Source organism: Schistocerca serialis, chromosome 2 (genome assembly GCF_023864345.2).
Source record: "Schistocerca serialis cubense isolate TAMUIC-IGC-003099 chromosome 2, iqSchSeri2.2, whole genome shotgun sequence".
Taxonomy (NCBI): Eukaryota; Metazoa; Arthropoda; class Insecta; order Orthoptera; family Acrididae; genus Schistocerca; species Schistocerca serialis.
In genome coordinates, this window is record NC_064639.1 from 975,961,971 (window position 1) to 975,981,191 (window position 19,221).

The 19,221-nt window shown below is 41.7% G+C and overlaps 1 protein-coding gene across 6 annotated transcripts in view; it reads right to left on the reverse strand.

Moving 5' to 3' along the window:
* Positions 1-19,221, reverse strand: part of LOC126458384 (CD109 antigen-like) — a 260,318-nt gene that overhangs the window by 57,600 nt on the left and 183,497 nt on the right. For 4 of the 6 annotated variants that reach the window (XM_050095369.1, XM_050095367.1, XM_050095366.1 and 1 more), the window contains 7 exons: positions 18,352-18,607; positions 13,738-13,855; positions 11,908-12,100; positions 11,601-11,761; positions 8,966-9,104; positions 6,146-6,264; positions 1,606-1,745 (listed from right to left, as the gene is read on the reverse strand). In XM_050095369.1, coding sequence (XP_049951326.1) covers positions 1,606-1,745; positions 6,146-6,264; positions 8,966-9,104; positions 11,601-11,761; positions 11,908-12,100; positions 13,738-13,855; positions 18,352-18,607 — 1,126 coding nt within the window. The remainder of the gene's footprint in view (positions 1-1,605; positions 1,746-6,145; positions 6,265-8,965; positions 9,105-11,600; positions 11,762-11,907; positions 12,101-13,737; positions 13,856-18,351; positions 18,608-19,221) is intronic. The other 2 variants (XM_050095371.1, XM_050095368.1) reach the window with 1 other exon arrangement.

The window sequence follows — 19,221 nt, forward strand, 5'->3', positions numbered from 1 at the left end:
CCCACTCCCTTCACCTTTATCTATCCTCATCCCTGATACAGGTGGGTCTCTCTGATCTTGTGGTCTAAGTGACCTGTCCTTTCTTTTTAACCTTGCCAAGCTTCTCCCGCTCTCTCCTCCCTCCCCAATGAAGGTACGGTTTCCAGAATGAATTTTCTCTCTGCAGCTGATTGTGGGATTATCTGAAACTTCTTAGCAAGTTAACACTGTGTGCCAGACTGGGACTCAAACATGAGACCCCAGTTTGAGATCTGGTTTGGCTCACAGTGAAAATTAATTTAGGGACCAATCCCTACACTGTGGCTAAACCAAGTCTCTGCAATATCCTTTCTTCCAGAAGTGCTAGTCCCGCATCACATGCAGGAGAAGTTCTGTAAAGTTTGGAAAGCAGGAGAGAGATAATGGCAGAAGTGAAGGTGTGAGAGCAGACCATGAGTCATAGCCTATTCGGATGCTCAGTCAGCAGAGCACTTGTCTTCTTGTCTGTGCTCTTGTCCACTTCTCAACTTAATATAAGGGTACACTCCACACAAATACTTTCAGAAATACTTCCTGACACTTAAATTCACATCAGAGTTAAAAAATTTAATGTTTCGTCAATATTGCTAGTCTACATTTTGTAACCCCTTTACTTTTGCTGTTATCGGTCATGTTACTAGCTGAAATAATAAAAGTCATATAATACCTACAGTGATTTCCTAAATTATGAATAAATCATTACTTATCTTTGTTAACTATTGCAGAAGACTTCCTTCACAGTTTGGATACAAAGGTCAGTGAAACTGCTCAGAAACCATTGGTTATAAAAAAGAACATGCAATACTGAACAATGGAAAATCGAGCTTGGAACATTGACAAGCCTTTCACAATTGTTAACGTGCAACTTTGTTTAGTCTAGCCCAAATAATGCCATTATTAGCCAGTGGAGAAATGGATTTTGGGTTTGTGATACATCGGATTGTGGTACATGTAGTGGCACTTGCTTAGGTGTGAATGTGGTGAACAATTAAGGACTAAATGTGTCCTGACAATAAATCAGGAGTAGTGTATTGGTATTTCAGGACTTGTGCAACAAGGAAACAAATACCACTTTGCATAATGATTAGAAGAAGACAATAAGATAGATTTGCTGGACTCATCCCCTCAAAGACCCAACCCAAGCCTTATGGATCATCTTTAGATATAAATTCATCATCAACAGTGTGCAAGATCAATCCCACACGGAAAAAAATTCACCTCCAGTGTAGCAGAACTAACACATGAAAACAAACTGAGGTGTCAGTTTACAAATATTTTGAAGGCAGCCATACCAATAAATATACTACTTCACAGGGTTTGTAGTTAATACCACAGAATCATTTACATGGACCTGTAACAGTTAGTCAGTGAACCTTAGATCAATAAATAACTTGCATTTTGACACTGCACCAGTGTACATTCTGGCATAATAACAAACAATGCCCTCCGAAGTAGGTCCTGAATTCAGTAGGCAAAGAGATTTCATGCCACTTAATTTCAATATCACTTAATTAACATTAATATCTGCTTGATAACATAGAGGGAATTCCATATTTTGTTACAAGATACAAGCAGCTTTTTACAAACCATGTGCTTCCGTGCTGGTCGCTGTTGCCAAATGCACTGAAGGAACCATCATCACGGCGATATGTAAGCTCTTGTTGATAGCCTTTTTCCATGTGTTTCAAAGCTTTGGTTTCGACAGCAGGTGTCAGCTGGTCTGTGTTCTGAAACAATCAGACGTGATTTACTATCCAATTTTCTTATAAGGTACTCCTTTCACAACACATACAGAAAGGAGCTACTCAATATTAAAATGACAGTAGCATAATAGTGAGTATATGTGAAATTCAGAGTTTGTGTTTTTTCATACACACACACACACACACACACACACACACACACACACACACACACGGGAGAGGGAGAGAGAGAGAGAGAGAGAGAGAGAGAGAGAGAGAGATATTAGCATACTTACCCTCTGTGCCTGGAATCTCTAGGAAGACCATATGTATCATAGCATCAAATAGAGGAAATGTTAAACCTGGTTAGATAAATGTTCATGTGGTATGTGGTTATCACTGGAGTGAAGGAGGTTTTTCTTTGTATACACTACACTCCAAATAAATGTAAATGGCATATGGTGTCTCAACAGTACTATTAAAGGCTACAAACTCTGATTTAACAGTAAAGTATTCTAGCCAAGGCACAGCAACAAGTTCCTGTCTTATCAGTATAAAGTAGTGGCTCATCATTTGGACTTGCTGCTCTTGTATTTCCCATGTTTATAATTAAAATTTTTGGATATAAGGCCCACCTGATACACAAAAACACTGTTTTTTTATGTGCCCCAAACATGATTCAGCACCTCTATGCCATTATCAGTGAGTGTTTCTTTAATCGAATCTTAATTTATATTACATGCTTATACACGGTGTTCAAAAAGTCTCTCTGCAGTGCTGTATGACTGATAGCAGTGCGTGCAGTATGCTGCAGTGAATATACCGAAATGAAACTCAGTGAAATAAAAGTTAATTTATTGAATATTCATTTTTGCTTACAACTTTTCACATTAAATGTTGAAAGTGACCCCCCCCCCCCCCCCCCTGTTAATGAATACACAATTCCATTCATCTAATCATGTTTCCAAACATAAGCTGTAACATTTCTTCTGTAACAGAAGCAGTGAAAGTGGATATTGCAATTTTCAATTCATCCATGGATTTTGGTCGTTTTTTTTATACACAGTTGCTTTCGCTGCACCCCAGAAGAAAAAGTCAGGTGGTGTTAGGTCAGGCGATCGTGGGGGGGCCAAAGTCCCTGTGAAATTATGCGATCACCAAAAACATAAGCAAGCAGGGACATTGAAACGCAAGCTGTACGCTCGGTCGCACCATCTTGTTGAAAATAACCATTCAGTATTTCACTTGACACAAGTTCTGCTATGAACGGGTACAGAATATCACTGCAGTATCGTTGTGTGTTTATTGTTTTGTTGAAAAACCCAGGTAGGCAAACAATCACACGGCACTGCGGAGAGACTTTTGGAACAACCCATATAAGACCTTTTGTACATTATCAGGTACAGGTAGCTTGTCTTGTTTTGGTTTCGCAAATTCTTTTCCTTTTGCTATCTCGTGAATTATTGAGAGATAGCACACACAAGTGATACACATATTTTGTATGATTTTGTTAGTAGTGAACACTTTTCACTTCACCAGAACACAGTGTAAGATTTGTTATCCATAAAGTTTACACTGTGTTGTGATGAAGTGAAAAGTTTCATTACAAATTCTACAAAATACATGTATTATCATGTGTGCCTCTCAACAACTCAGGAGAACGCAAAAGAAAAAGGATCTGCCAAAGCAAAACATGACAATCTACTAGTACAGGTAATGTGCAAATGACCTATGTAAGAATGTAATGTAAAATTAAGATTCAATAAAGAAAACCCACGAGGATGGCATGGAGGTGCTGAAACATGTTTGGGTCACTTGAAAAAACAGTGTTTTTGTATGTCAGTTGTACCTTATAGAAAATAAAATACTGGCTGTACCTATACCAAAAGTGATACAACATGGGGTCTCAAACTTTAAAAAAAATAAATAAATAAAACTTAAAAGGAAAAGAAAAGCCAGACTATGAAATGATGAATGGAACATGACATTACACAGACACTCAAAATAATTCAAGCATTGAGCCAACCCAACTTTTGGTTTCTCTAGAACGACAATGCTGAAGCACACCAATAATAATAATAATAATAATAATAATAATGAAAATGAATAAAGTTACTGACAGCATGAACTACTTTGTTTCTGAGTACCCTCCATATTGCCACTCTTTTATACCAAACATGTGCCTAGTTTCTACATGTCAAAAAGATGAAAATATCTGTAAACAAATATCCAGTTAGATCTTGACAGGACTCAAAGAGGTGCAAAAATTGGCAATTTACTTCAAATGTTCAAAAATGTAGAACTGTGCACTTTATAAGTATTAAAACATTCTCCCACTATTACAACATCTGTGAGTCACAACTGGAGTCAATTGATTCATAGAACTACCTGTTTGTTACCAGTTAGTGAGGATGTGAAAGGATATGAAATGATCAGATGGGCCCAATCAGAGGTAAAACAGCTGAAGACTTGGGTCAGTTGGTAGGATTATTTGGAAAGTGCAGTCAATCTATAAAGGAGACTAAACACTCACGCATGCATCTTAGAGTATTGCTTGAATGTGTAGCAAGTGTCTATTTAAAAAAAGTAGGGGGCAAGGTGGTGGGGGGGGGGGGGAGGATTTGGGGTTCATGACCCAACCCCTCAAAGTTTTGGAGAAGAGTTCATATTTTTACTTACAACAATTTCCAAATTTGAAAGCTAACTTATGGAGAATAAAGCGTAAGAGTCTCAAAACTGAAAAGGAATTCAGTCCATGTTTAATGCAGGATACTCATGGTAGAAGCTGGTCATTTGGACAGGCTTGCAGACTAACCAGCTGTGGAGAACATTCCAGCTAGGTAAAGGTACATTTGCACAGGCTGACCTACCTGCTGTCAACAGCAAATATTTTGTAAATCGACAGGCAGAACTGGCAAACCACATGAACTTGAGTATGGGATGACAGAAAGGGGAAGACACTCCACTAAGAAGAGAGACTTCACTGAATATAGGTGGAAACAACTTAAAGGAAAAGGATTCCCCTCATTCAAACACCTGTATAGCCACAGTTTGCGGACCAGTATTCAAAATCTTGGTATTTAAAGAAATACTGATAATGACTGTGAGTGTTCACTTTGACTTCAAATTACGAAATTATCAAAGTTGTAGGATTTTGTTGCTATTATAGTTTTTGAAATTAATTGTGTGATACATATACTTTTCAAATTTTCAGGTGTATGCTTTTCAAAACCCATAGTTATCTGAATCACAATTTCTTGGGTGTTATGCTAAAGTAAGTATTATTCACTAGTGTACACAAATTATTATTATTATTATTATTATTTATTATTATTATCACACTGAAATCTTTTACATATTTTAGGATGATTAAACAATTCACACTCATCGTATTAAAACATTTTGTATTATTTTTACAGTTCACATTATTATTATTATTAAAATCATACCCAAGCCACCTGGGTCCTTCCCTCCTCCAACAGCTTTTCTGAGCAACCCAGATGGGAGTTGACCTTACAACACATTTTCCACTCCAGTAATTATATTGGCCATAACCTACAGTAACACACTGTCCCCGTACCCTCCACCCAACAGTTTCCACCCCCTCTGTCCTATCATCTCCTCCCTATTCTCATCTCCCACCTTGTTTATTTGCAGACCTCTGCTGATGTACCCACCCACATTTCCCCACTCCTCTCCTTTTCTTTCCCCACCTCCCTGGCTAACAACCTCCTGAAGCTGTGCCTGTTGACAGTCTAGTCCCTGTACGCTCTACCAGACAGCATTCATCTCTCTCCCCACTCATACACTACTATCCCTTCCCCTTTCCCTTCACCATCCTCTCCAGATTACTGCTTGCATCCCATGTGAAGTTGCATTCCGGCCCAAGATGACGGAGTTGGCGGTCATGTGTGTGGGTGAGGTGTGCTTGCATGCATGTGTGTGTGTGTGTGTGTGTGTGTGTGTGTGTGTGTGTGTGTGTGTGTGTGTGTGTGTGTGTTTTGTGAATAGTGCTGTGACCAAAAGCTATACGTTAGTGCATTTTAGTTGTGCCTGTGCGTGAGTTAACGTGTCTTCTTTACGGTAAAAAGCAATCTGTCTTTTCCTACACTGTTCATACCCACCTTTGGTACATTACAAATGGGTGTGATGACAAGTTATATTTTGTGGTGAGGAGAGACTGAGGCAGTAATGAACTATGAGACTAAAATATAACTGTACTACAAAATATCCCTACAAGCTTTTATCATAACCTGTGAACCACTGAAATAGCAATATACACACACAATTTGTCCAATACTTACAGCACAATTGTATAATGGTCAATACAGAATTTTAAAGTACAATAACATACCAGATTTGGCACTATCATTCTAAAATCTTCAAATCTTAAACTTATCGGTTATCTACAAGACAATACTCATAATATAAAGTTGCGTACCAACCTTGAGATATTCCATTACAACAATGTTGGGTACAAAATTCAACATATTCTGCTCACCACAGCCATATGGCATCTTAATGAGTTTGTCAAGATTGAAAATGCTAGGTCCCAATATGTCACCTGCAAAACATTATGTATCTTTACTCACCATTATAGATAACACTGCATTTTTTAAATATTATCAGAAAGGGTAGCATATAACATCACTTTTACAAAACACAAATTTTTTAAAACAAAAGTACTTACACTCATGGAAATACAAAAATACCAATTTGCTGGAAGTAATGGTATTACCCGTACTGGCAAATTTTCAAAGACAGTTTAGTATTAAAACGAAACTGGAGCAGAAGAAATTTAGGTAACTGACTAACAATTTCACCTAAAATACACTCCTGGAAATGGAAAAAAGAACACATTGACACCGGTGTGTCAGACCCACCATACTTGCTCCGGACACTGCGAGAGGGCTGTACAAGCAATGATCACACACACGGCACAGTGGACACGCCAGGAACCGCAGTGTTGGCCGTCGAATGGCGCTAGCTGCGCAGCATTTGTGCACCGCCGCCGTCAGTGTCAGCCAGTTTGCCGTGGCATACGGAGCTCCATCGCAGTCTTTAACACTGGTAGCATGCCGCGACAGCGTGGACGTGAACCGTATGTGCAGTTGACAGACTTTGAGCGAGGGCGTATAGTGGGCATGCGGGAGGCCGGGTGGACGTACCGCCGAATTGCTCAACACGTGGGGCGTGAGGTCTCCACAGTACATCGATGTTGTTGCCAGTGGTCGGCGGAAGGTGCACGTGCCCGTCGACCTGGGACCGGACCGCAGCGACGCACGGATGCACGCCAAGACCGTAGGATCCTACGCAGTGCCGTAGGGGACCGCACCGCCACTTCCCAGCAAATTAGGGACACTGTTGCTCCTGGGGTATCGGCGAGGACCATTTGCAACCGTCTCCATGAAGCTGGGCTACGGTCCCGCACACCGTTAGGCCGTCTTCCGCTCACGCCCCAACATCGTGCAGCCCGCCTCCAGTGGTGTCGCGACAGGCGTGAATGGAGGGACGAATGGAGACGTGTCGTCTTCAGCGATGAGAGTCGCTTCTGCCTTGGTGCCAATGATGGTCGTATGCGTGTTTGGCGCCGTGCAGGTGAGCGCCACAATCAGGACTGCATACGACCGAGGCACACAGGGCCAACACCCGGCATCATGGTGTGGGGAGCGATCTCCTACACTGGCCGTACACCACTGGTGATTGTCGAGTGGACGCTGAATAGTGCACGGTACATCCAAACCGTCATCGAACCCATCGTTCTACCATTCCTAGACCGGCAAGGGAACTTGCTGTTCCAACAGGACAATGCACGTCCGCATGTATCCCGTGCCACCCAACGTGCTCTAGAAGGTGTAAGTCAACTACCCTGGCCAGCAAGATCTCCGGATCTGTCCCCCATTGAGCATGTTTGGGACTGGATGAAGCGTCGTCTCACGCGGTCTGCACGTCCAGCACGAACGCTGGTCCAACTGAGGCGCCAGGTGGAAATGGCATGGCAAGCCGTTCCACAGGACTACATCCAGCATCTCTACGATCGTCTCCATGGGAGAATAGCAGCCTGCATTGCTGCGAAAGGTGGATACACACTGTACTAGTGCCGACATTGTGCATGCTCTGTTGCCTGTGTCTATGTGCCTGTGGTTCTGTCATTGTGATCATGTGATGTATCTGACCCCAGGAATGTGTCAATAAAGTTTCCCCTTCCTGGGACAATGAATTCACGGTGTTCTTATTTCAATTTCCAGGAGTGTATTTACTGGAACAAAAACTTCATGTTTGCACTTGCTACATTTCCTATCACCTTTTGACTCAGCTTTCAGAGTTTGATGCCTGTGAATTCCAATTAACAGTAACATTTATAGTCCACTTCTCATGTAAAAACCACTTGGTTTATACTGTTCACAATGGGATCATCATCGCAAGTATCATGGCTAATTAACAAAATGACCAGCAATCACGAGGCACTCTGTTACCACTTGATAATGGCCAACGCCCATTAGCCAAAAGCTTGTAGATGTATAACCATATGACACTGCTGGCAGCCTGTGAAGATTTATTCAGGCATATCATTGTAAGACTATGCATTCATACATAAAGTTATCTTCTGTCTAAGATCTTTGAACTATATTATAGTTGTACAGCACTTGTACGGTTGTTTTTTGATGAGAAATAGTGCACAGTGATCAACACTGCAACTAAATGGCAATGGAATTTGAAGCTGCCAGATCTTTACAGAAACACCACCCATACTGCTACATGAACCAAGCTCCAGTGCCAAGCATTATACTCTAAACTTCTATATGCCTAACTTGAAGATGAGCTTCAAATGAAAAACTACTTAATGAAAAAGTATACACCATTAGTGACTGGACACGACTATCTATGATAATTTATTCAAGTAAAATGCGGTCATGATACCCAACAGACCCACAATGAATAAACTTTTCAATAAAGTCATATTTATCATCACATTCTTTGTACCACCACAAAAAGCTTGTAGGAAAGACCAACTGACAAAGTTGTCATCAATTCAATGGACGTGAGGGCATGTTTAGGACTACACAACTTTACTTGGCATAGTCCCACTGCAGATAGTAAGCCAGTAAGCCTTTACCTTCTTTGAACTGACTTATCCAGCCACAATTTGCTACAGGATCTGAACCACAGGTTAATTTTCTCCTCCGCCCCCCCCCCCCTCCCCCTTCCACCTCACAGATACCACAAACAATATGAAATTGTAAATCTTCATTTGTAGCACTTACCGACAGCTGAAACCTCAATTTGCTCTGACCCTGGAACTGAACTTCTAGGAATCTCTAATGTGACATTGGTTTTGTGACTGTTGGTGCTTCTGAGATCAATGAAGAATGCTTTATTTCGGTACTGTGTCTCCCCTTCAGCCTGAAACAAAAAAAGTAATAACAGACATTTAGCACAGCAACGTTGTGCCAACATGGTCAGAACAGTTCTTTCACTGAAATCTAAGTAAAATTAGGCAAATAATCATTATACACAAATATACACAGGGAAACTAAAGCTTAAGTCGGGTAAGAAGGTTGCAGTACTTGTGCAGCAATGAAGAGTTTTCCAAAGTATAGGTTAGTATGCAGAGCTGCATCAACTAGTCCTCTCACAGAAGACAACAACAACAAAACTTATACACCTGCCTCTCAACTGTAGATGTCATCTTCCTTTACAAACACATGAAGGCTTTCAGTAACACTGTCAAATAAACTCAACTCGCTACTTCCTATCCTAGCAACACTACCCTGAATTCCTACAGTCGGATTTAAGTGTGACACCAAAAGCCATCAACAGAGCAGCTACTTGGACTTGGAAGCAAAATTTCCTGGGAAATCCAGTTGCGAGGATGTAGATGGTGTCAAGAAGATCCTCAGAAATCAATGGTGAAGAGGAGAGTGCGAGTGTGAGCATTCCACAATAATGACTTTTCTTTCCTCTCAGCTCACCTGCATATCAACGATAACAATAAGCAGTAGTTTAACGACAGTTTTTAAACATCAATAATTTATATGGAATAATGTTCATAACACATTTTGAAATACTAAGTATTTTAAGATTTGTGACTTTAAAACTCAATAAAATTCTATTTCAATGCTCGAGTGTTTAGGATCCATACCAGGTCAGACTGAAGGAAGACATTGAAGCAATTCAGAGGGGGGTAGGGGGGGGGGGGGCTGCTAGACTTGTTACTGATAGGTTCAAACAAAACATAAGTGTTACGGAGATGCTTTGGGAACTCAAACAGGAATCCCTGGAGGAAAGGTGGCATTCTTTTTGGGAAACACTATTAAGAAAATTTAGAGAACTGGCATCTGAAGCTGACTGCTGAATGATTCTGCTCCCGTCAACATACATCACACATAAAGACCGCGAAGATAAGATACACAAAATTAGGGCTCATATGGAGATGTAAGGACAGGCGTTTTTCCCTCGCTCTATTTGCAAGTGGAACAGGAGAGGAAATGACAAGTAGCGGTACAGGGTACCCCCCCGCCACGCATCTTATGGTGGCTTGTGGATAATCGATGTAGATGTAGATTAAAAATTGCAGAATTTCCTGAGATTTTAAGAAATTCCTTACGATTTCCCCGATTTTTCCAGGTAAAATATTCTTCCTTGAGAATGCCAAGTTTTCCATAAGAATTGTCACCCTGTCAAACGATAAGATTGTATATTGGTTTCCACACTTCACAACACTTCCCACTATCTTCCATATATTCTCTACAATGTTTTCAGTCCACTTCATAGAGCAGCATTAAGCCTATATGTTTGAAGAGTATGAGCAGTTGAGATCCTATATGTGGAACACCAATGTCACACCAAGAAGGGTCAACTCAGTATATCTGCAGTCGTCGACACCTAAGTGGAGTACAGGCATTCCGTGAATTACGAGGAGAAGAAAATCTTGGCTCATTTTCACAGGCTGTAGGACAGTCTGATCAGGGAAAAAATTAAGATCAAACTGATGGTGGGTGGGAGCAATAGAGAAACTAACTACCATCCTGGCTCAATTTGGGATCTGGTATAACTGAAGTAGCAACAATGCCTGCATATACACATGGTGAGTTGAGTTTCCAATTCTGGAAATGAAGCAAGCATTCCTTCAGCACTGTACATGGCAGACATAAAAAATGTTGACCATCCTGCTGGGAGTGGATGTGAATTTACTGCAGGGTGCCAAATGCAGTGACATGGCCCAGGGGTGAGGTTATGAACCTGTTCAGATGATTTACAGAATCCATCTGAATCCACGGCAGCTACAGGGGGTGGATGGCAAACTGAACATTTTCAGTTCTTCAGGAAGACCGCAAGAGGGCCACAAGAGAGGTTAGAGGTCACCTGTAAAAGGAAAAGCAATTCCCTTGGGAGCTAAGTGTATCAGAGCATATAATGATAACAACAATGTATGTTGTCAAGATATTGTGCCAGTCAGACACCAGCATGCAGCTGAATGTACATGAAGATATCAATAATAATAATAATAATAATAATAATAATAATATCTTAATGAAGTGAAAGTTAATACAAAAGAAGGCTTGAAGGCTAGCTAGCACCTATATACTATGTACATCATCAGACACAAAGATAATTTCTCTAGAGAAAATTCAACAATGCTTACATATCAAACTCCCTCAACACGTTCAGAAACATAATGTAAAAAATACAGGAAACCAACATAAAATAAAAAGGAAACCACTCCCCCTTCATCAACATTCACCTCTCTCTCTCTCTCTCTCTCTCTCTCTCTCTCTCTCTCTCTCTCTCTCTCTCTCCCCCCCCCCCCTCCCCCACCCCCTTGCCCCTCCCCCCTTTCAGTATTCACACATATGTTAAGTTCTCCGATACAAGACAGTATGTAGTTCTATGTCTTACTTTAACAAACAGTTGCCTCGACACTGCATCACCAGCCAAAGGAGACTTGGCGTTTACTTGAATTGTTATGTGGCCCAGTTTCTTAGGTGTTATCATGAATGATACTGAAGAACCACTGTTGGCTTTCACCGTAACTTGCTTCTTACGATACAATTCCACCTCTGCAATGGTAAGTAAATGTAGTGTGAGTGGTACATCCATTCCAGCCTTGTAAACATTACCATATAGCACAGTTAATTTCATTGTGGATATCCATACAGGAAAATTTTACACAAAATGCTGTAGACTATACAGATTTAATACTCACTATTCACAGAGCTGACCTCATTTGACACTTCAGCAAAATCAAAGGTACCAAGCTCGACTTTCTCCAGTGTAACATCAGCTACAACATCCTTGTCCATGTAATTAAAGACAACTATAGGTATTGCTACAATCTCACCACGAATGACAGAATATGGCAGATCGATAGAGATGAAAAATGGCCGGAAGACTCGCACCTGCAAAAATTGATGTTTTACTGAATGCAAAAGAGGCTGTAACAACCAAGTAAAGCACCAAAGACTTGATAGTAAGTGAAAAGGTAAAAGTATTTGCCTGGCTGGGATTGGACCCAGTGTCCTGCTCCTCTACAAGTTCTAAGCCAGCAAATATTATTAATACAGTGCATACTCTGCTCAGAGCATCAGAATCCAATCTCAGCCCCAAATCTACTTATATACTTACTTAATCTGTAGAAACAAATCTATTAAAATATAAAAAAGTTGTAAGTTTTGTAACAAAATGTCAACCATTCCAGCAAACATACATAAAACAGTGGCTCTTGTTGATGACAACAGCAGGAGAAACAATTCTGTTTGAAATAATAAAAGGAAAAAAAAGTGTTTGCAGATTTCATGATATTTAACAAAGTTATAATGAAAGATGTGGATGAACAACATGTTTATGTTAAATTTCCCCTTCAGTGTAGGTGAAATTTTACAAGAAAAAGTAAAATATAGCTGTAAGCATCTATAACGAAACTAAATTATTTTTTATAAATATCCTCATGCCTTGATAAATTACACCACCATGGACAAAAAAAGTTGTAATATTCTTAAATATGTTTAACTGAGAGTGGTAAAGAAACTAATAATGATAAACCACTCAGAAGTGGAAGGAAAATATAAACTAAATATCATAATGATAAAATTTCTAACATTAGTTCTTGCAGATATCTATATTTCCTGAGAAACATAGTTACAAATTTCTCAGTAAACACAGAACAGCCAAATTTTTATGTTCTGTCTCGATATTTGTTTGACAGTTTGATCCTACTTGATTTGAAGGAGCTTTTCACACAGCTACCTTAAAAATTTATGGTGTGCTAACAGGATTTGTCTTTTGGATGGAGAAGTCATCAAGAAAAAACTTAATATTTAACACCAAGATTCCCACCAGCCTCAGATTCTGATCATCACTTTTTCATTTTATATCAGATACCTCATCCATTTTATATGCCAGTAAAAAATCTGTCATTTGCATTCTGATGCTCTCCAGCTGTGCTTAAGTGTCAGCTCTAAGAATCTTCCTTTTAACATTTCACACATTAAAAAGTAAAAGATTGTGGGCTACATAAAACAAATTATAAACACATGAGTGCAATATTTATTTGTAATTAAACTGTAATTCAAATTTTTTATCTGTATTTCTCAAGCAGATTGGTAATTATAAAAATATTCATACACACAGATCTTTAGCACTTTCATAACACATATCAATTTCATACAATTAAGGGAAAATATTATCTACACTCTTGAGCTTCTTGCCAGTAAATGTTCACAATTACAAAGTGATGTTCTTTAAATCTCATTGTCACTTATAAAGTAACCTTCCATGTAAAAAAACTACCAAAACAGAGTGCTGGTTAAGAGCCTTCGTGGCAGCTTCAGAAATAAGAGATTTCCTTGGTTTGTACCTGTCAGTGTAAAGTATATACATTCTCATATTTCCAACAAAGCTCTAGCCTCTCGAAGATAGTACATTCATATAACACTTTGACTCTAGACAAAGTGGAAGTCACAGTATACAGAACTGCACTGTTTTCCCAGTGACCCTATGCAATCTAAATGATATGATAAAAAGAAAATAATCTTACCTTTTGAGGAGTTTCTATCAGACCAAGTCCAAACAATGTGTCTACCGAAAAGGCTGTGAGAATCCAAGATGTGATGGTGTCAGGAACCTTACTTTTCAATGAAGTTTTTCCACTTTGCCTACAAAAATAATAAATAAATGAGTGGAACTAGTACAAAATTATATTTAGAAGCTCAAAATAATTATTTTTAGGTAAAACTGCTCTTACATCAAGTTTATCCAAGTGTCTACAAGCTTAATAAATTCACAACTTCTTGCTCCACTTATATTATGGAATGCATGGTCTGCACTGCTTTAATGCACCACCAAGGATATAAACAATTTGAAGTCACTAATTAAATCTCTGGGACAAACTGCAACCCAATTCAAAACCAACCTCCATGCCAACCATACCGATTTTCCATACTACACCCTATGATAGACCAGATCAAGTCAGTCCTGAAGCACTTTAATATCAAATCAAAACTAGTGACAAGCAGAGACAAATGCAATACACACACAACTGGCCCCATTCTCGCCTGAGCATGCAGCCAAACCACTCTGAAAGGCTTGAAAGAAGAAAGAACAGGAACATACATGACAGATTGAGCATCAGTCCATCATTTCTCAATGCAAAATGTATGTACTTTTGTTGCATTACACTGTAAATGTAGGAAATCAGACTTCACTTAACGTATGAGATACACAAACAACTGGGTTAAGCATTTAACTACACTCCTGGAAATGGAAAAAAGAACACATTGACACCGGTGTGTCAGACCCACCATACTTGCTCCGGACACTGCGAGAGGGCTGTACAAGCAATGATCACACGCACGGCACAGCGGACACACCAGGAACCGCGGTGTTGGCCGTCGAATGGCGCTAGCTGCGCAGCATTTGTGCACCGCCGCCGTCAGTGTCAGCCAGTTTGCCGTGGCATACGGAGCTCCATCGCAGTCTTTAACACTGGTAGCATGCCGCGACAGCGTGGACGTGAACCGTATGTGCAGTTGACGGACTTTGAGCGAGGGCGTATAGTGGGCATGCGTGAGGCCGGCTGGACGTACCGCCGAATTGCTCAACACGTGGGGCGTGAGGTCTCCACAGTACATCGATGTTGTCGCCAGTGGTCGGCGGAAGGCGCACGTGCCCGTCGACCTGGGACCGGACCGCAGCGACGCACGGATGCACGCCAAGACCGTAGGATCCTACGCAGTGCCGTAGGGGACCGCACCGCCACTTCCCAGCAAATTAGGGACACTGTTGCTCCTGAGGTATCGGCGCGGACCATTCGCAACCGTCTCCATGAAGCTGGGCTACGGTCCCGCACACCGTTAGGCCGTCTTCCGCTCACGCCCCAACATCGTGCAGCCCGCCTCCAGTGGTGTCGCGACAGGCGTGAATGGAGGGACGAATGGAGACGTGTCGTCTTCAGCGATGAGAGTCGCTTCTGCCTTGGTGCCAATGATGGTCGTATGCGTGTTTGGCGCCGTGCAGGTGAGCGCCACAATCAGGGCTGCATACGACCGACGCACACAGGGCCAACACCTGGCATCATGGTGTGGGGAGCGATCTCCTACACTGGCCGTACACCACTGGTGATCGTCGAGGGGACACTGAATAGTGCACGGTACATCCAAACCGTCATCGAACCCATCGTTCTGCCATTCCTAGACCGGCAAGGGAACTTGCTGTTCCAACAGGACAATGCACGTCCGCATGTATCCCGTGCCACCCAACGTGCTCTAGAAGGTGTAAGTCAACTACCCTGGCCAGCAAGATCTCCGGATCTGTCCCCCATTGAGTATGTTTGGGACTGGATGAAGCGTCGTCTCACGCGGTCTGCACGTCCAGCACGAACGCTGATCCAACTGAGGCGCCAGGTGGAAATGGCATGGCAAGCCGTTCCACAGGACTACATCCAGCATCTCTACGATCGTCTCCATGGGAGAATAGCAGCCTGCATTGCTGCGAAAGGTGGATATACACTGTACTAGTGCCGACATTGTGCATGCTCTGTTGCCTGTGTCTATGTGCCTGTGGTTCTGTCAGTGTGATCATGTGATGTATCTGACCCCAGGAATGTGTCAATAAAGTTTCCGCTTCCTGGGACAATGAATTCACGGTGTTCTTATTTCAATTTCCAGGAGTGTATTTTGCGCACGCAAACTACACCTTTTTCTTTTGCTTGGCATTATTGTGAACGGCAAGCTTTACACCTAATATGTGTAACTGTCACTTGTCTGAACGGTCAGCTGTCCTGCTTGAGATCAAAATGTGACACATGGCCATGGATCAGTCAGTCAATTTGATCCATATCTATTTCACACATAATCCCACCATTAAACAACTTTTCCTTATGTTGGTTTGTTTGTTATTTACACTCGTGCTCATAAATTAAGGATAATGCTGATACATGGTGAAACAACACTGGTGGCTCGGGCTTGGGCTATGACCATGCGGTGCACTTGACCTGCGGTCGTCGCACGGCGGCGCTGGCAGCAGTCCACATACGCAGAGGTATGTTCGTGCATGTCAGAGTACGGTGCAGCGAGTAAGTTTGCAGACATTTTCAGATGTGCTAATGGTGACTGTGTGTCAAAAATGGCTCAAAGAACACATTTTGATGGCGTTATGGAGGGTATAATACTAGGGCGATTGGAGGCTGGTCAAACACAGCAGGTCACAGCACGGGCCCTCCGTGTGGCACAAGTGTGATCTCAAGATTATGGCAAAAATTCCAGCAGACAGGAAACATGTCCAAGCACTACAGTACGGGACATCCAGTGTATAACAGCACTAGAAGACCAATATCTCACCATCAGTGGCCGCAGACGGCCATGGAGTACTGCAGGTAGCCTTGCTCGGGACCTTACCACAGCCACTGGAACAGTTGTCTCCAGACATACAGTCTACACACAACTGAACAGACATGGTTTATTCGCCCAGAGACCTGCAAGGTGCATTCCACTGACCCCTGGCCACAGGAGAGCCCAAGCCTGGTGTCAAGAACACAATACATGGTCATTGGAACAGTGGTCCCAGGTTATGTTCACGGATGAGTCCAGGTATAGTCTGAACAGTGATTCTCGCCGGGTTTTCATGTGGCGTGAACCAGGAACCAGATACCAACCCCTTAATGTCCTTGAAAGGGACCTGTATGGAGGTTGTGGTTTGATGGTGTGGGGTGGGATTATGATTGGTGCACGTACACCCCTGCATGTCTTTGACAGAGGAACTGTAACAGGTCAGATTTATCGGAACATCATTTTGCACCTGTATGTCTGCCTTTTCAGGGGTGCAATGAGTTCCATCTTCCTCATGATGGATGATAACACATGGCCTCACCGAGTTGCCATTGTGGAGGAGTACCTTGAAACAGAAGATATCAGGCGAATGGAGTCGCCTGCCTGTTCTCCAGATCTAAATCCCTTTGAGCAAGTCTGGGATGCTCTCGGTCGACGTATCGCTGCACGTCTTCAAACCCCTAGGACACTTCAGGAGCTCCGACAAGCACTAGTGCAAGAATGGGAGGCTATACCCCAGCAGCTGTTCGACCACCTGATCCAGAGTATGTCAACCCATTGTGCGGCCTGTGTACGTGTGCGTGGTGATCATATCCTATATTGATGTCGGGTTACGTGAGCAGGAAACAGTGGCATTTTGTGGTACATGTGTTTTGGGACAGTTTTCTCAACTTATCACCAATACTGTGAACTTACAGATCTGTGCCGTGTGTGTTTCCTATGTGCCTATACTATTAGCGCCGGTTTTGTGTAGTGCCACGTTGTGTGGCACTACATGCTGCAATTATCCTTAATTTATGAGCATGAGTGTAGTTTAGTTGATGGCATTTATGGTATTTTAGGAGATTATCAAACAGGTTGATTATGAAGTCTAGTCCAGTTCCATTTTTGATGTCCTTATCATTCTTTACTCCTGTGTTTTGGTTCTGCTGTTGTATCAACTGGACAAGTCGATGGGCAAGTAAATGGACAGTTACAGTTATGATTATCATTGATAATTTGCATGTTAAAAACAATCAACATTTATCAGTGACATCCTACTTCCATGCAACTTTTATACATACATGTAGACAATTGATACAAAGCTTGATTTGACCAAAATCTGTGATGAAGAAATGACCTCCTGCCTTCCTTCAACCTCAGAAATATCTTAAGATCCTTAAAGACAGCAAAAAAACCATTTCTCTTTCCAAGCAAATCAATCCATGGAATGTGAGTTCTCTTCTGTTCAGAGCTTTGGACAATTACTGAGAAAAATATTATTATAAGACATTCCAATTACTATCCGGATACTTTAAACCACTAAGCAGTCTTCTTACACATACCTATAGGATGACAATTTAATACAAATTGTATTATTTCACTGGTTCTAAATCAGATAATACTCTTACACCAGAAGCAGTAACTATTAAAGAGTAAAATAAGATTTGAAACACTGATAAAAGTGTGTCCGATCGATTCGTAACAGCTTCACTTAGCAGCTATTAACTGCATACCTGAAAGAATACCTGAAGCCAGACACAGCAGATGTCTACAACTGCCAAACCAACATAAAATTCTAAATAGGGTGGAGAAAGTACCAGATCCCCAATTGTGTACATCCATACCCAGAAGACAAGTTGGCAAAGAGCCACGGCGATGCGAGGTCGTGCAGGAGAAAGACGCGTGGCTTATTCCAGACGGGGGCAGGGATTCGTGAGAAGGCGTAGGGCCCTGCAAGGGGTGGTCTGGTGACAGGTGTGTAAGCGACAGGAGGCCCGAGGTCCGGCTTGAGTGTGGGAGCCCCAGGGGGTGGGGTTGTGCGGAAGTGGGGACCGTCCTGCGCGCGCAGCCCGGGGCCCGAACCTGGCACCGGCAGCGGCCCTGCAAGACACATTCACCTCATTCAGTTCTCACATGAGGCCACACAGTGCTGACGCCTTGGTACCGTACACCTTGCACGCATCCCAGGTGTCGCAGTCGAGATGCTTGCAGCTCCCTTCACACAATTCCAGCTATATTTTCTTCATTTTGTTGTCACAGAAAACTTGGCTGTTTATTGCTAACACCACGTTTTCAGTTTCCCTTTAGTTTTTTATACTTAACTTCAGGCAACATTAATTAATACTGTGTCACCACTCACATCAGTATTGAATAATTTTATATTACATGTTGATATGTTACCTATATATTACTGCTGAGATTTGGTAATGAATATTTTTCTTTACCTCAAAATATAAAGTTATAAATTTCAGGTCGAAGTGTAACACCACAGTTTACCAGCTGCTGAAAAAGTGGCTTGCAGAGCGCACACACTGAATTCCTGACTTTGAGGACATTAAATTAATCCTTTTTCAGAAGAAAGGAGAACGCATAGAGAAGGAAAAGTACAGAGATCTGCATGTTCCATATAGTTACACAATTCAATCCGAACTGTAGTCCAGATTTGAGACAATTTATATGAAACGAGAGGTAACTACATTTTAACAGTCAAGATT